Source organism: Atractosteus spatula, chromosome 14 (assembly GCF_055471065.1).
Source record: "Atractosteus spatula isolate fAtrSpa1 chromosome 14, fAtrSpa1.hap1, whole genome shotgun sequence".
NCBI lineage: Eukaryota > Metazoa > Chordata > Actinopteri > Semionotiformes > Lepisosteidae > Atractosteus > Atractosteus spatula.
Window position 1 is genome coordinate 1,052,298 of NC_142719.1, and position 17,262 is coordinate 1,069,559.

General features: G+C 50.8%; 1 protein-coding gene across 7 annotated transcripts in view; it reads right to left on the reverse strand.

Moving 5' to 3' along the window:
- The window catches only part of col16a1 (collagen, type XVI, alpha 1), a 58,281-nt gene that overhangs the window by 16,707 nt on the left and 24,312 nt on the right, over positions 1–17,262 (reverse strand). For 5 of the 7 annotated variants that reach the window (XM_088931750.1, XM_088931754.1, XM_088931749.1 and 2 more), the window contains exons 22-45: positions 17,007–17,129; positions 16,546–16,581; positions 16,197–16,232; positions 15,842–15,934; positions 15,229–15,273; positions 14,836–14,871; positions 14,328–14,381; positions 14,041–14,094; positions 13,580–13,711; positions 11,967–12,002; positions 11,468–11,575; positions 11,150–11,272; positions 10,751–10,804; positions 10,029–10,070; positions 9,724–9,759; positions 9,255–9,308; positions 8,799–8,867; positions 8,057–8,101; positions 7,653–7,679; positions 6,888–6,944; positions 5,771–5,821; positions 4,642–4,713; positions 2,958–3,011; positions 2–46 (exon numbers count right to left, since the gene is read on the reverse strand). In XM_088931750.1, the coding sequence (XP_088787876.1) occupies positions 2–46; positions 2,958–3,011; positions 4,642–4,713; positions 5,771–5,821; positions 6,888–6,944; positions 7,653–7,679; positions 8,057–8,101; positions 8,799–8,867; positions 9,255–9,308; positions 9,724–9,759; positions 10,029–10,070; positions 10,751–10,804; positions 11,150–11,272; positions 11,468–11,575; positions 11,967–12,002; positions 13,580–13,711; positions 14,041–14,094; positions 14,328–14,381; positions 14,836–14,871; positions 15,229–15,273; positions 15,842–15,934; positions 16,197–16,232; positions 16,546–16,581; positions 17,007–17,129 (1,482 nt within the window). The remainder of the gene's footprint in view (position 1; positions 47–2,957; positions 3,012–4,641; positions 4,714–5,770; positions 5,822–6,887; positions 6,945–7,652; positions 7,680–8,056; positions 8,102–8,798; positions 8,868–9,254; positions 9,309–9,723; positions 9,760–10,028; positions 10,071–10,750; positions 10,805–11,149; positions 11,273–11,467; positions 11,576–11,966; positions 12,003–13,579; positions 13,712–14,040; positions 14,095–14,327; positions 14,382–14,835; positions 14,872–15,228; positions 15,274–15,841; positions 15,935–16,196; positions 16,233–16,545; positions 16,582–17,006; positions 17,130–17,262) is intronic. The other 2 variants (XM_088931752.1, XM_088931751.1) reach the window with 1 other exon arrangement.

Sequence of the window (17,262 nt, forward strand, 5' to 3'; positions counted from 1 at the left end):
CCTTTAGTACCTCGATTTTCGTTTCTCCGATCAGCGCCAGGGGTGGCTGTGGGGAAGAGAAAAGAATGTGACAGAGTGTCGAGTGATCGAGCACGACCAGGCCCCCTCTGAGACCGCGAGAGGCAGAAGGGTCGGAGACACACTTTCATCACACTTCAGTTTGGCTTGGAAAAGCCTTGTCACTGTAACCCATGGGTGTCCCTCTTCCTTCAGGAAGGGCCAGGTTACTTGCTCTGAAGGTGGTGGGTAACTGGTTCAATGGCGGCACGATTTGGAATGAGTTCCCCTGGCGCTCTAGTAAAACAGTGGCTCCTACGGCCTGCCGGGAGCCTGTAGTGACATCAGCGAGGGATCGGTGATGCTCCTGTCAGGTGCTGTGAAGGAGTCACGGCGGGTCACATAACAAACGACCCTGCAGGGGGGCGTGTCAGAGGACCATGTGGCCAAGCAGATACAGGGGATGTGTTGAAAGTTCCAGCTTGGGTGGGTCTTGATATATTAGTAAACATACAGTACTAATGACTGCTTAGACATTGGGCAAGAGGAATGAAATAATGCACAAAAGCAGGTAATCTACTTCTAAGGAGCCTGGCCGTTAACAGACTGGTTTCTCACTGCCTGAGGCAGGCTACACTGCATGGGGGAGTTTGGGAAAGAGATTATTGCGATAAAATTACCCCTAACCCCTCTCCCCCCCCCGCCCCCCCAAGCCTCCGAGGGCCCTAAAGAGCCGAGCAGTGATCTTTCATCCACGGGCTTCAGGGCGCCCTGCCACCCTCTTTCTGACACATGCAGAGAAGGAGCAGAGAGAGCAGTTTTTCAACGTCTGTTAAAAAAATTGAAAAAATAAAAAGGGAGGGAAAAGGAAAACAGAATAAAAAGCTGTTTAAGTGCAAAATTCAGATTCATTCACTGATTTTTAAATGGGAGATTCTGGCTTGAAGGGAAATAGCTATTCACTAAATTCTGTTATATATTATTTTCAGGTTGGTGCTTAAGTGGAGCTCAAACCTTGCAGAACTGTGACTCATCAATGCTAGCAATTTTTCACAACATTTAAGCAATCAGACCATTCACAAATAGAAGACATTGATTACAGATTGGCTGTCAAATTTACTGTTAATGTTGGAAAAAGTAATTGATTAAAATTGCCTCCATCAAGAGCTACTGCAAAACTAACTTCTGTGTTAGGGCACCTACCGAAAATTCATGAGACAAAATACATATGAGTTACTGCATTGTATAATCGGTAATCGGGTACTCTCCAGGCCACCACTGTAGATGAGAATTTGTTCTCCACTGATCTAAGCAGGTAAGCAGAGGATTGGTGAAGTGAGTTCAGATTCTGCTGTGTCACTGTCTTTTTCTGAGGTCCTGTCACATGACCCGGCTCTTCAGCAGAGATGACATGCTTCGATTGGACCATGTCACATGACCCAGCTCTTCAGCAGAGATGACATGCTTCGATTGGACCATGTCAAATGACCCAGCTCTTCAGCAAAACTGACAGGCTGTGATTGGGCCCTGTCATGTGATCCAGTTCTTTAGTGGAGGTGACAGGCTGTGACTGGGCCCTGTCATGTGATCCAGTTCTTTAGTGGAGGTGACAGGCTGTGACTGGGCCCTGTCATGTGACCCAGCCTTCCAGCTGAGATGACAGGGAACAAACGCCCAGCTTTGGATCTAACTCCCTGCAGGGAAGTGACATGGTGCTTTCTTATTTGCAAAGGTCAAATTCCTTTGCAAGGCTGTGATGAAAATGTAGCTTTGTCCCCCTAAAGTGCTGATATTTAAAAGACAGAGTTGCTTTCAGGTTCAGATTACACTCATCCTGTTGTCCTGTTTTGGCACCCATGTGCATGTGATCACTGCCAGCCTCACAGCAAGAAGAAAAGCCATCTGAGAGGCAGTAACCCAAGTCGCTCTCCAAGTGAATGGTCTCATTGCAATTATATGTCAATGAAGAGCCATCATTTTGTCTTAAATTCTATTTATCTTCTTTTTACCATTATTTTACCTTATTTCTATTTACTCTTTCTCAACTACAGAAATTGCTGCTTCAGGTTACAGTAATTTTCAAATTTGTTGTGAGGAGATTCCTAATTCTAGAAATTAGATTTTATTTTATTTGTTTTATTTTTTAACGGATAAGACATGCAGTCAGGTTTTGAGTTTTAAACCATTGACATATAACTGTTCAGGTGCTTTTTTGTGCTGTCTGGGGGCTGGTGGGCTGTGGCGGTGTCCATCAGAGTGGCACACTGGGGTCGGTCTGGCCTGAGTCGTGGCAGCCAGCCCCTGGCTCTGCAGGTCTCTGCATGGCGCAGATCTGGCTCAGACGTCCTGCAGGCGTCTGAGCTCTATCTGTACTTCCGCGTACGTGCAAAGCCCAAACTGGAAAACGAAATTTAAGCTAAAATTAAAAATTGATAAATTGTTATACGGGACATTTTTTGTGATTGTCTTATAAGAAATAGAATTGATGTTGCTGGTATCTCTGTTCTTGAGGCAAGAAGAAGGCACAACTCCTTCATAAATACAACAGAATAAACCAAGAAGCATGAAACACACGTAGCAATTTAACATTTCATATGAGCACACCAGGGCCGGTGACTGAAATGCATCTGCAGCAAGTGCGTTCAATTCAAACTTCATAAAGAGCCCTCTGCACACTGTTCTACTGTGCTCATGAAGGAGCTGAAGCCTCACTGCAGTCAAGATTTACCAGCTTCTATTCTGTTGCGTCTTAGTCCAAGTTGTAACCCTTGTTTCTGTAAAGGGAGACACGATGTGCGCTGGGGCTGGAACTGCAGCGCTTGTGTCTAACACGCAGCCGTGGGAGGCCACGGCCACAGAGCGCCACTCTGAGCAGACCCGGCGCCCGGCCCGGCGCCCGGCCGCCCCCTTCGCCACCTCAGCTGCCGCCCACGGGCTCCGCCCACTGTCTGGTTACTTACTACTTCCCCGGGAAGCCCCGGTTTCCCCGGTAAGCCATCGTTTCCAGGGATACCCTGAAAGAAGGAACTGAGGTTCAATGGGTTTAGTCTGCTGCTGCAGTCCAGCGTCAGTGTCGTGCCTCGAGCTGATTTTCCTCCAGCTCCCTTTGAAATCCCGCTATAAGCAGGAGATCAGCTGCAGCCGAAAGCCCTGCCAGCGGCCCTTGTCCTGGTATCGGTGTGTGATTGCCGACTTGGAGAGTTTTTATACCTTTTTGAAACTTTTTTCAAATCAACAAGGGTTTCCACACAATACCAGGTTAAAGAAAAAGCAGTGCTCACCGCATAATACTGACCCTGTTGTTGTCAAGCGCCTTCAGATGATGCATCATGAAAGGCGCTATATAAAATAATGATTAGTGAGACCCTGCAGAACACTGCTCTCCTTCTGCAGTTTCTATTTTCTATTGCCGTGCTTGCAGTTATTAAAGGGTTTTATAAATAGACTGTGCTGCTGGCGGAGATGCTGTTGCAGTGGGTTGTGTGAACGTCAGGACATGAACAAGCGAAAGCACACTGACACAACACCAGGATCCCGGCTGGAAGAGCCGCAGAGCCGCAGAGCCGCAGAGCCGCCTCGTGTCCAGGACAGAGGCCCTGACCGCTGCAGTGAGCTCTGCCTGTTCTTTAAAGCCAGCCGGCCGAGAGAGAGAGGCCCTCCCCCATCGCATGGAAGTCCAGGATATCATCTCCTCTGAGATTTTCCAAACTTTTTTTTTGGGAAGCTTTGAGATCAGAATGTAATATTTGGTGTTCTGCTGCCTCAGGGCCTGTAGTTGCTCTTTTACATGCTCTTTAGGGTGGGAGTTTAGTATCGGAGCTCAGCGGGCCAGCGTTCGACTTCTTTATTTCCAGCAGAACGGAAGCGTCCAGTATCAGGGCGCTGCTTCCTTTTTTAAAAAATTAAATTTAGGTGCTGTTTTTGTGCTTCTGTTTTGAGAACTCACTGCTGGGAAGGCTGAGTGGTGACAAGGCACTGCAGAGCTGACAGTCCTGCTCCGGTCCAGCGAGGGCCCGGAGGCGAGGTGAGGCGAGTCACCCGTCAGAGCGGCACAATCAGACCAGCCCAGCTGGGCCCGGCTCGGCCCGGCCCGCTCAGAGCCTCCGTCTAACAATGTGGGCTTGTTTTTCCAAGCACACTGCCTTGCCTCAGTCAGTCCTTACACCACAATAAGTTCCCCCTCAAAATGGCTTGGATATCCTCCACTCCCAGGAGCTATCTGCAGGAGCACTACTGTAGGTCAAGGGTGTTAGTGGGATTTTAAGCAATGCTAATTACTCTACTTTTTGTTAAACCTGCTTTTAAAGTAGTACTAAACTATGACCTACTGTAGGTTGTTATATTTACTCATAAATGTATTTAAAGGTACTACATATGATAGTTCTTTTACAGCTACATTTAAGATTTTGTTATATAATACTTAATAGAATACTTTTAATTTATAATACTGAAGTCTTTTTAAAACCGGAGGTTTAGTGCTGTTGGCGCTATTTTCCTCGTGAAGGCGACAGTGCGATGTGACTTTGGTGAGTTTGCACAGAAGCCCATGCAGACCAGGCGAAGAGACAGAGAGACAGTGCAGCCCTTGGTGTCCAGGGCTCTCCAGGATGCAAGGGATTAAACGGCAGCTGGCAAGGCTCTTACCTGAGGGCCGGGGATCCCAATGAACCCCTGGGGACCTGGGGGGCCGGGGGGGCCAGGAGGTCCGGGGGGGCCCTGAAAACAAGAAGGAAATCAAGAGTCCTGTCACAGCCGGGCAGCGGATCACAGCACTGCGGTCGCCTGTCACAGCCGGGCAGCGGATCACAGCACTGCGGTCGCCTGTCACAGATGGGCAGCGGATCACAGCACTGCGGTCGCCTGTCACAGCCGGGCAGCGGATCACAGCACTGCGGTCGCCTGTCACAGATGGGCAGCGGATCACAGCACTGCGGTCGCCTGTCACAGCAGGGCAGCGGATCACAGCACTGCGGTCGCCTGTCACAGCCGGGCAGCGGATCACAGCACTGCGGTCGCTTGTCACAGATGGGCAGCGGATCACAGCACTGCGGTCGCCTGTCACAGCAGGGCAGCGGATCACAGCACTGCGGTCGCCTGTCACAGCCGGGCAGCGGATCACAGCACTGCGGTCGCCTGTCACAGCGGGGCAGCGGATCACAGCACTGCGATCACCTGTCACAGCGGGGCAGCGGATCACAGCACTGCGGTCGCCTGTCACAGCGGGGCAGCGGATCACAGCACTGCGGTCGCTTGTCACAGATGGGCAGCGGATCACAGCACTGCGGTCGCTTGTCACAGATGGGCAGCGGATCACAGCACTGCGGTCGCCTGTCACAGCGGGGCAGCGGATCACAGCACTGCGGTCGCTTGTCACAGATGGGCAGCGGATCACAGCAATGCGGTCGCCCGTCCAGGCGGCAGCGGTGCTGTTCTTGCACTGGTGTGGGCAAGCTCCAGGGAACATGGGATGCCAGATGAAGTTTCAATTCAGCTTGGAGCAACATGGCACTCAATTACGACAGTCAAGTGCATGTGATGCACAAGGGTTATGTGCTGTGATCACCCTGCAGCTGATATGTATTCTCCCAAAAGACCAATCTACATGAATTCAACAAGCTCCAGAGCTGAAGCTGATGCTCATGTAGACCAGACAAATGAGCATCTGGGTGGACTGGCAGAGGGGGTGAGGACATGTGCAGCACTTACAGACAGACATTGGACAGAAGGACAGACAGGTGGACAAGACGGACAGTGAAGCGAAACCAGTTCAGACCTGAGGTCCAGGCTGCCAAAAATTCCCAGTGACCAGTGTGCCAGGAGCACCCTGCAGAGGAGAGAAATCACATCGCATCCTGCTGTTGTTAAAGACATTTTTCTTAATGACACTCCAGTCAAACGCCCCGTGAGAGTACGGAGCTGGGAAGAAGAGTAAGACGAGCAGGTGCTCGTCGTGGAAGGAGTCCCTGTTCACATGAAGGTACTCCTGACACCTAAGAAAGTGCCCTGCACTGTGTACAGTCTCCCAGCACATTTAGAACTGTCAAAGGTAACCCCACTACAGAAGGTGAAATTTGCACATTATTCTCACATGAGCCACAGTGTTATTGGGCTCACATCACAACCCCTATTAACATTACATCCTGTATTGACATTGCACTTGGTCTCCGTCTGGTTTCCCACTGCACATGGCTCTACTGTTCCTTCCTGTCACTGTTCTTCTGGGGGGGAAACCAGGCCTGGGTCCGAGCTGACAAGAGGAAGAGGCTCTGTCTTCCATACAGGAGAGAAACCCCAGAGCGAGGCCACAGCCCATCTCAGCACCAGACCCGTACAGTAAGACCGCTCTGTAGCATCTGCACCTCTTCCGCACTCCACCAGGAGTGAAAATTGTCTTAAGAGACCAGAATTAGATAAACGTTTAGTGTCTAATGTGTAACTAAATAAATGAGCAAGCTCCATTTCAGAGTGAAAGAAACTTTCTCCTGTGTCCCTCAATCTCTTGATTCTGTCCCTCTGAGCTTCTGCTTTCACCCTTGGCTTGCAGGACAGGAGCTCCCAGAGCCAGTCTGGCAGGGCCCCAGTGCAGCCTGGTGTCCAGGACAGGGGCCCTGAACATTGCCACTCGCGCTCAGCTCCCCATGGTCTCACTGAAGGAATTACTGGGTGAGCTGCAGCAGTGTAACAGACTGTCCCGGATCTTCAGGTGCTGCTGCTCTAAAAGCACCTGGAAACCTGCAGGAACACGGCCCCCCAGACTGGAGCCGGAGGTCCCCCCCCCACGGGATAATCATTTATAGTCACAGAACAGGAGCCTGTGTATTCCCTGTCTGCCCTGCAGGGGGCGCCACCGTCCCGAAGACAGGAGTAAGGCTGGGGTCGGGAGCACTCACAGGTCTGCCGGAGTTGGTGAATGTGGGGGGCTGGCAGCCGCAGTCCCCCGGCTCTCCCTGTGGAAACACACAACAGTTTTGTCATGCTCCAGCGCTGGGTGGGTGGGCTGTGGAAGGGGTGGCATCTATCACCTCAGCTTGGCAGTCTCTTCCTCTCCGTCACTCCCACTCACACCAGCAGCGCCACGGTCTCCATGACAACGGGACCGAAGCAGGACTGGGCACCCTTCCCCGCCACACATCAGCAGCCCAACCCAAAAACCCTGAAGGGGGGATCTATTTCATATCAAAAGGCATCTGTTTTTTTATATCAAAGGCATCTGTAAAGTCTTATAAAAGAATAAAAAAAGAATATTTATTTTTTAAATGACCGTAACTTTAATCTTATTCTCTTATGCTCCTTCCTGTTTTTTTTTCATTCCTAAGTGAGCTTCGGTACCCTTAATGACAAAAAAAATACCTTCGCCCACATATCTGTTTTTCAAATTCTAAAAAAACTGCGTCAGTGACGGTAAGATGCAGACTAACACACCGAGGTGAATCATGTTACTTAAACACTGCTGTTTAAAACTCATCCCATTATCCAGGAGTGCTTTCATAAGCAACATGTCTCGTCTTCCCCCACAAGCGAAACTTCCTTGTCATCTCTCTTCTGTTCACAGACCCCTCAGGCTATCTCTTCCCTCTCTTCAAACCTCCGATTGCCATCTGTTCTGCTATTTTAAATCAGATTCTCCTTCAATCCCTGTTTTAAAACAGACTTGCCTTGTCTCCTTTGGGCCCACTTGTTCCCTGAAATAAAAGAGACAAACCTTTGTCATACTTGTCTTGCAGATCTGATCCAGAACAGTCAAGCCTCACGGGCAAGACTCAGACCAAATTAATACTGGGATTTTAGAAATGCAGACAGCCCATCACAGTCTGAATTAAAAATCAATGCCACCTTTGTAAAGGTGATTTATTCACGTGTTGAGTGTTTATCCATGGGCTCAGTGCACAGTACAGCATCGCGATTCTGACCCATTAGAAAGACTCTGTGACAATTAGCTTCAGTGCTTTTAGAAGCACAGGTCTGCAAAGCTGCGAGACTGAACCAGGGCCAAACAGGGCCAAGAGCAGCATTTCAGCTGAGCCTGGACTGAGGCCTGGGTGGAAACAGAGTTACTCACCGGATGTCCATCCTCTCCAGGTATCCCAGGAATGCCATCCTTCCCCTGCAACACCAAACCTTAGTTGGTCACCAGCCAGAATTTTCACAAACTGTCATTTTCTGTTACTGCCAGATACCCGTCCCTGGCTTCCTCCTCCTTCTGGCACTGATCTTTCGCCAGCACTTTCCTCACAGGATCTCCTTTTTTTCCCTCTGTTGTCGGCTTCTGTGCCTAATGTACGCTACACATACGTTCTCTTAGACCTCCCCTCCCCCCTCCCCTTAGCTCCTCCCCTCCACTCCTTGTCCCACTTTCCCTCTCCCTCCTCACTCACTCTCTCCCTCCTCCCTAGCCCCTCCCCCTCCTCCATAGCTCCTCCCCCTTCCCTCTCCCTCCTCACTCACTCTCTCCCTCCTCCCTCGCTCCTCCCTCCTCCCTAGCCCCTCCCCCCTCCTCCATAGCTCCTCCCCCTCCTTACTCCACCTTCCCTCTCCCTCCTCACTCACTCTCTCTCTCCCTCCTCTCTAGCCCCTCCCTCATCCATAGCCCCTCTCCCTCCATACTCACTTTCCCCACCTCCCTCCTCCCTCGCTCCTCCCCCTTCCTTGTCACTCAGTCCTCCCTCCTCTTTCATAGCTATCTCCCCATTCCTCCTCATTCGCTCCCTCCCCTCCCACCTCTATCATTCCCCCTCTTTGCTTGCTCCTCCCCCTCCCCCTTGCTCCACCCTCCTCTGTGTTCGATGGACCGACATCCTTACCGGTGGCCCCATCACACCGATGCCCACTGGTCCCAGGGGCCCTGGAGGCCCTTCTGGTCCTTCAGAGCCCTGCAGAAAAAACATGGGGTTCACTGATATTCAAGGCCAGAGGTGTGTTGCTTCAGTCTGCAGTATCTGCAGGGTTTGCAGATGCCTGAGCTTCCTCTGCTAAACCTCACTAAATTTCTATGAAGCTGCCTAGGCCTGTGGCAATGCAGTCAATGAGGACTTGAGGTATGGTTCACAAATTTAAGGATCTGTGGATTTTCTTTTTACAAGATACAAGGACATCTCCTCCAACAACATGGCCAGACAGCCTGTTCCAGACACTGATAACCTCCTGTCTAAAGAAGTGGTTTCTCTTCCCATCTTAAACATGCTTTGCCTTGCCGAGTACTTCTGTGTGATCTGGCACCTGTGCTTTAATAATGGGGGATCCTGCAGGAACCTTCTCACCTTCTCTCCTTTGACTCCTCGTGGTCCTGTGGCTCCGGTCTTGCCTGCTGGACCCTGAAGGGGAACCACACATTGATCAGCACACAGCCAATACTGGCACCACTGGTACCAGCAGATCTTAACTTGCTCGTCCCCTTGGGCGATTACCGAAATACTCCACTGGCTGGGACCTCCAGCCGTGACCCTGCAGGCAGCGATGTTGACTACACGACTGAACACAGGCCTGCACTGACAGCAGTTCACTCAGCCCTAACACATCAACCAAGCCCAGAGCCAAACTGCTCCTGCCTGCTGTTATTTCCTTTTAGGAACAACCGCAGTTTTCACCGAGCTTTGTGATTCGCTCTGCTCGTCACTATGGTAACGATCAGCGGTCAGCAAGCTCCGCCCAGCTGACCACGCTGGCTGACCCATCCCTGCTTCCTCGTTAGGGCTGTACACATCCTTGAGAAGATGAAACATCACGTACCTGCTTCCCGGGGGGACCCCTCTGCCCGTCCTCTCCCTGTGGGGAAGAAGCATGGTGTGGGTTGGTATGGTAGCACTATGTGTTCAGACTGCTGAAGACCGGGGAGAGGCCATATGTCAACGTGAAACACAACTCCCCGTCACACTCCCCTTCCTGGTGTCTGTGTCTACAGCACCGCATGAGAGAAAACAACAATACACTCGTAACAGAACTCAGAAACCTGAGGGTGACCACAACTTCTTTTGCTTCACTCCAGCAGGAGAGAGAGAGACAACAGAGAGTGACAGAGTGGATGTCTGGATTACCTGGGGTCCTGGGAGCCCCTGTGCAGCTACTCCTGGATCTCCCTGAAAAACAGCACCAGAAGGCAGAGCAGTCGTTAGTGCCTCTCAGCCACCTGCAAGACCCCCACTTAGTCCCTAAAGCCTGCCATTCTCTTTGCAAACTACGTTATTATAGTCATAGATACCACAAAGAACAAGATATAGGTCATTTATGTGAGCTCTGTATGGATCTCAATATCATTAGTCTTCTTTATGCCCACTGCTAGGCGAAAGATTTTAGACATTTTCCACTGCTCAGCTCTTAGCTCAGTTTTTCCTTCTTTATACAGAATCACAATTCTGTGTTGACCTCCTGTTGTAATTGTAGGTATCTTGTTTTAAACTGACAAGTGATCCTGCTAGATGTGTTTTGTAGTGCAAGAAGGGGTGGTGTGGTTCTGTGTGGTGTTTGTGCACAGTGTGTGTGGCGTTTGTGTTGTGTGTGCATGGTGTTTGAGTAGGACTGTCATCAGGAAGGATCTTCGTGCACAAGTATACCTGATGGACAGGTGAGCTCTCTCAGACACATTGCTGTCCCCAACGGACAGGTGAGCTCTCTCAAGGCCACATGAGGCAGGTGAACTCTCTCACGAACACACTGCCGTGCCTGACGGACAGGTGAGCTCTCTCACGAACACACTGCCGTGCCTGACGGACAGGTGAGCTCTCTCTAAGCCACATGAGACAGGTGAGCTCTCTCCTACCTGGCTGCCCTTGGGACCGGGAGGCCCTGTGGCTCCGGGGAGGCCAGGCTGACCCTGCCAGGACAAGAAGGAAAGGTTTCTTAGTTAAAAAAGCAACTTCTGCTTGTAGAGAACATAGGTACACAAAGTACAGCCAAAAACTATGGGAGAAAGCAGAACAGGACCATAATTTGGATAAAACAAATTGCAAGGATACTGTTACTGGCAACACTTCGGTATCTTAGCTACTGCTTGTGGGAAGAGGAGAGGAGGGCACATCATGTGATAACCATGGGACAACTAAGGAAGGTGGAGCAAGATGAAGCCGATTCAATTGATGAAATGACACTCTAGAATCACCAGACCAAGGGAGTAGAGCCCATTCCACCCTTTTCCTGAGGAAAACTGAGACAGACTCACGTGTCTTCCAGGGATTCCTGTCCCCGGGAGTCCAGGCTCCCCCCTCTCGCCCTTGTGTCCCGGGATCCCCACTGTATCCTTCAGGCCCTCTGGCAGAGATGGACACATCTCACAGGCATCCCCCTGTGCAGGAAGAGCAGACAGATGCACACAGTGTGTTGTGTGAAAAACCTTCTGTGCGAGGCACGTTCTTAATACATGGACATTGAAGCCCACAATGAGCTGCACTATAAGGGCTGGTAGGCTGCTGGTGTCCCAGACAGTCGGACCTGTGACGCAGCCAGGCAGTGCTTTCTGTTCCACAGAGGGGTCCCTCACCTTCTCCCCCTTGGGCCCTGGCAGGCCACTCCTCCCGGGTTCCCCCGACAGTCCCGGGACCCCCGCAGACCCCGCCGTCCCCGGATCACCCTGGGGCCCCTGGTTTCCCTGTGGACACAACCAGCGTCTGTGGTCAATCACCACGTTTAAGGAAACAAACAGGAAAGCTAAAAAATGTTTCTTACACTAATAGGTAAAAATAAAAAAATCTTCTTTTTTGTTTAAAAAATACACAAAAACATTATGTGTATTGCCGTCCTTTGGATGAGATGTTAAACTGAGGTTCTGTCTGCTAGGTCAACAAAAATCCAAGGCTCTGGCTTCCCTGCATCTCCCCTTTAATACAGCTGGTGATGCAGTCTCTCCGCCTGATCAGAGTGCAGAGTGGCCCCCTCCTGTGTGTGAGGCACTTTGGGATGAAGGCCGTTATTTAGACATAAGTCAACAGGTAGATTGCCCTCTCCCAGCCCTGCACTGCCCTTGGGTGTTCTTCACTTACCTTCTCTCCTTTCAGTCCAGGACTGCCAGGCCGACCCTAGAGGCCAGAGACGAAGAGAGACTGTTACAGAGAAACACACAGAGAGCTGCCCCCTTTCCTTTCCGTGAGAATGAAGCCAGCGAGAACGAGGCCTTCTGACAAAATGAACATGGCGATTCTTGTCTGAACCACATCCCCCCCAGTAAACTGTGGGGAATGACCTGCCGTCCTCAGGAATCTGGCCAGCTGAAGGAAGACTACCGGTCAGATGATGTTGAAAAACCAGGAAGCGGAAGCTTTCGCTCGGCCTGATTTGCTTGAGAAGAGAGCAGACCTCTGTTATCAACCAGAAGAACAGGGGGGAGAATGCGACCAATTGACTGTGAGATCATAGCTTTGTGAAACTTTGTAAGATATTTAAAATGCAAGCTTTTTTTGCCTTTTGTGAAGGGGTTTGGAGAGAAACCTGTCATGACGCCTATAATCAGTTGTTTAGTTCCTGTTGACTTAAGAGAGGAATGTGAAGTGCACCTCACTACGCCAGTAAACCACCTGTGTACCCAGTTTGTTTTCGCTCTCTGGCCTCTGGCCTTCTGTCAGGGTCTGACATCCCACACTCACTCCCGCAGCGGAGCTGGAGGACGAGCGATGATCACCAAGTCAACAGGCAGAGCCTCAGCCAGACCTGCCAATCAGCCAGCTGCTGTGACTACTTGCACTGGAAGAGGATCTGTTCCACCTGTGCGTCACCACAATCACCTCAATCACCACACCTGTCACACTGGGAGCTGGCTATTTAGGTTTGCAGTATTTGCATTAACTTTGATGCTTATTCTTGGAGTTTTGTTTTGTGTGCTGTGTTCCACGGACCTCTTGGTTAAGAATTTGCTTGCTTGTTTTTCGACAGCTTTTCTGTAACTTTCCCTGGACCGTGTGCTTGGCTGCTCCGCCTGCACTTGGGTTTTCCTCACTGCCCTGGGACAGTGTGGTGTGACGGGCAAGAGCATCATCGTCACACCCAGAGCCGGGGAGAATCCGCTTTCTTTCCATTGCTCCAAGACCGAGGAGAGACGTCCCAGCCCATACTGGACCCGGCACATCAGTCAGCCCCTTCGCATTCTGTCTTCAAACTCACTTTTATACTCTCTCTTTTAATTCAAATGGGTTTATTGCATTCAGGTATGTCAAATGCTTTAGTTTTGGTTTATTGTAAAGCGCTATGAGATAAAGTGTCAGAACAGGTTCGGAATTTGCAGTGAGCCAATGGATCGGACACTGGAAAAGCCTCATGTTCTCGCGTCTCTTGACTCAAGGTTTCCTGTTCCCTTCTGCACTGATACTAGGTCACAGGTCATAGGTCACAGGCCCAGCTCTGTTCCTGCAGGGCGATGGTCCAGCAGGAATTTGTATTTCTTTGAGTGACAGCTGACTGCACATACTAGAATAGTAGTCAATTGGCTCCATCTTCTCAACGATTAGTCCAATTAAGTAATCAACAGCTCGGATTGCCAGAAAACCGGAAGGCAGCACGGCCTGTGAGTACTGCTACCTCACGGCATGAAACACTGACTGACGAGTCACGCGATCTCTCCAGTATTCGCCACGCCCACCCATAAATCCCAACGCTTTCTTACCGGCTCCCCAGGCTTTCCGATCCCTGGCATCCCAGGCTCACCCCTCTCCCCAGGCAGGCCTGCCAGTTTGATGGTGGGCTTGGGGCCGCCAGCCTCTGCGGGCAGCGCTGGGCACAGGTCACAGGAGTCCCCCTGTCCGAGGAGAGAAGCACAGGTCAGAAATGCCCCTTCCTGACGGCCGCCTCCAGTGACCGAGTGGTGTTGACTGGGCGATGTGAAAGAGCGCCACAGACTGGGCACACCACCTGCTCTACTCAATATCGGGCTTGATCAGGGCAGAAGGTCAGGGAAAATAGGGAGAAATGGGGGAGGAGTCTATAGACCCGGTGCAGAGACAGTGACACACAACATCTGCACTTCACCATAGTTTCAAACATCACATCCAACATTACTGCAAGGGTCTGACAGCAGTGCAGTGGCATCATACTAAACACAAAAAGCAGTCGGCACTCAAGTCCCACCTTCTCTCCCTTCAAGCCTGACTCCCCCTTGATTCCTTGGACTCCAGAATCACCCTGAAAGACAGAAACAGTGGCTCATCCACCACGCATCCCGGTTTCTTCATTTGTGTTACGAGAGGTGGATTTACTGACTGGTTTGCAGACAATCTCTCTGCAAGAGCCCAGCTCTCGGCTCCTTCACTGGACTGGGATCCATAGCTTGACCAAGCCACAGGACCTGCCGGGCTGCTTCCAGCCAGCTCGTCTCAGACTCAGAGATCAAACAGAAGTCATCCTGCAGCCCTCACCTTGTCCCCCTTCTCTCCATCTCGGCCACCCAGACCACGCTGTCCTGTCTTGCCCTGAAGTGGGAACGAATAACATTTAAATACAGGGTAGAAAAACTGTACAGACAAGTGCACTAAATGATTTTGCTCATGCAGATCTAAATACGTCTAGAAAAGAGTCACTACACAGTCAATTTAAGCCCCAATTCAAAGTGACCCAACAGTAACCACTAACACAGCTGGAGCCTGTGTGACCTCCCACACAAGACTTGCTTCATTTCCTTAGGGCTGTAATCATAAAACATCTGTTTCACTCAACCTGCCACTCGTCTTCTGATGCAGGAACTACAAACTCCTAATGTTCCAAAGTTAAAAGACTGAATTGTTATTTTCTGATGAGGAATAAACTCTAAAAGATTTACGAAGGAACATGCAATGTGTCTGTGCAACGTTTCATGTGTCCAGCTGCACAAAGTGCTCTTCCTACGGCCGACAGCACGAAGGCTCCTCGTTGACTCTGGCGCCTCACCGTTCTGCCCTCTGGTCCTCGCTCGCCGGTGTGGCCCTGGAACACAGAGGCAGAGAGCTTGGGTCTGACCCGTCAGCTGGAACACCTGCACACCTGCAGCTGCCACGCCTCACATCCCCGCCCATCAGGCACGGCCATGGCCCTTGTTACACATCGGGGTGCCCCTGAGAACAACTGCGCGTGTCTTAAACCACAACCGAGGCCAAGCCGGCACCGGAGGAGTCACGCATCGCGCTCCAGTCTCTGTGGTCTCACTCCACAAGTGCAGAAGAGGGCACCCGTTCCCCCATTCCATTAGCAGCTAGTGTTCCTCTTGACCTCAAAGTGTTGGCTGGGTCGCACCTGCTTCCTAAACCACATCAGGAACGATCCCGAAATGATACAACATCTCACCTTTTCTCCTTTCTGTCCTGACAGACCTGTGGCTCCTGGCTCACCCTGCAGAACACAATTTTACCTCCTTTTATACCACAGGACAGGATCAGTGTGCTAAACCAGTTCAGGCAGAAGGAAAATGCATTTTCATTTGGATGGAGAATCGAAAGAAAGCAAAGCAGGTAACTATGACATGTGAAGTAAAACACAAAACACAAGAACTGAACATGGGAAATATGTGGTGATTTTCTTAGATTAGCATGAAACCTGCCACCCAGCTGCAGAGTTAACTGCAGCCTTCTTGTATGTAAATGTGTCCTCGCTTGTCAGTGAGACTCCACCTCCAAGCTGTAGGAGAGATGAGTGAGGAGTCTTCAGGAGTGAGCTGAGGAAGGCTCCACAGCCGAAACGTTGTGTTTTCTTTCTTCTCTTTTCAACAGGGAATAAACCTATTACTGGTTCCTTTGCAGCCTACGCATGCTGACGCAGCTCCCCACCTGAAGTATTAAATTCATGCACACTTAACTCACATTCAGACCTTGAGTACCAGCACAGGCTGCAACAATAAAGTTCCACTGCTCTGACTGTGTGGATCCACTAGGGGGCGCTAACTCCAAGACCAGGGACTCACCGGCTCGCCTTTCATATTCAGTTTGGCCTCCTGCACGTTGATCAGGTTGGCAGGCAGCTGGCCGAGTGTTGGGCAGAGCTCACATGGTTCACCCTGGGAACACAAAAAAGTGAACTCAGTCAGAGATTCAAGCCTGGAAATATCCCTTTTGCACAAATAAAACAAGAACTGCATCTTCCTAAATTTAGTTTGAGAAGCACTTTTTCAGTGAATCTTGTCCTAAGCATCCTGTAGGGCAGTCACTACCATGTGCTGAGTGTTATACAACTGCAATTCAACATGTGTGTGCAAATCACCGTTCTGAGTTTCTCCCCTAAGACACCAAGCTGTTTAAACCTCGAAAATGCAGACGCACCTTCTCTCCCTTCAGCCCACTGGATCCTGACTCCCCCTGGTAAGGAAAGATAAGGACGATGAGAAAGGAGCTGGGAGAGACCCAAAGCCCATGGGAGCCCAGACTGATGAGCCATTCTGCCATGTCTGCAAGACCGCGACACATTCCACTCGAAGTGCAGAATTGGATGGAAATAAGAAATGCAATCACTGTAGACTAATCCATTTATTTTGCTTTTTTTACCTATACCATACCTTATGCCATATGGAGGTGGAATCCTCAAATCTCCCGCAAGCCCCAGAGCTTGTGCGTTTTCTTAAGGCATCAGGCTAAACCTCATCAACATGCCGGCCTGAACCAGGAAACCTACCTTATCGCCTTTGATTCCCTGGAGGCCAGGAGATCCCTGGAAAGGGAAAGAGGAATGGACATCTTTAAAAGTGCTCTAACTGGCCCCCTGGTCAGTCTCACAGACGGGCTCTTTCGCTTGCTGTGAGCAGGCACTGGCAGCCACTGGAAATCATTACAGACTAAAGCACACAAACGTTTTCTAACTGCTCCTTGGCTGAACCGTCTCGAGAGTCTCAGAAAAGACTTTCCTTGAGAGCTGTGATGAGACATACAGTATGTATCATATTGGCTGTTATGTAGTGAAAAGCATCTTTATTGGACTTCTTGTGAAACCGCAGATATTGATTGAGGCCAGGCAGGTGGAGACATCCTTCTGCTGTGCTACAGGGAAGAAATCGAAGTGCGGGATTCTCCTGCTCGGCTCTCGTCCCTGCGGCAGGCTTGCAGCGGAGAGGAGGGAACCAGAGAAGGGGGTCTTACCGGCAGGCCTGGCTCTCCTCCGCCCGGGGCCCCTGGCTCTCCCTTGGGGCCTGGCTTCCCCTGCAGGGCCACGGTGTTCTCCAGGCCGTCCGGCAAGACGGGGCACACTTCACAGGGGTCCCCCTGAGATGGACAGGGAAGAGAAGGCATGGCCAGGTGCATGAAACAACCCCAGGGCTCGGGGTGCACTGGAGCTACACACACCCCGGCAGAGGGGGACGCTGCCCCCTTCAGAACCTCGCGATGCAGCACTCAG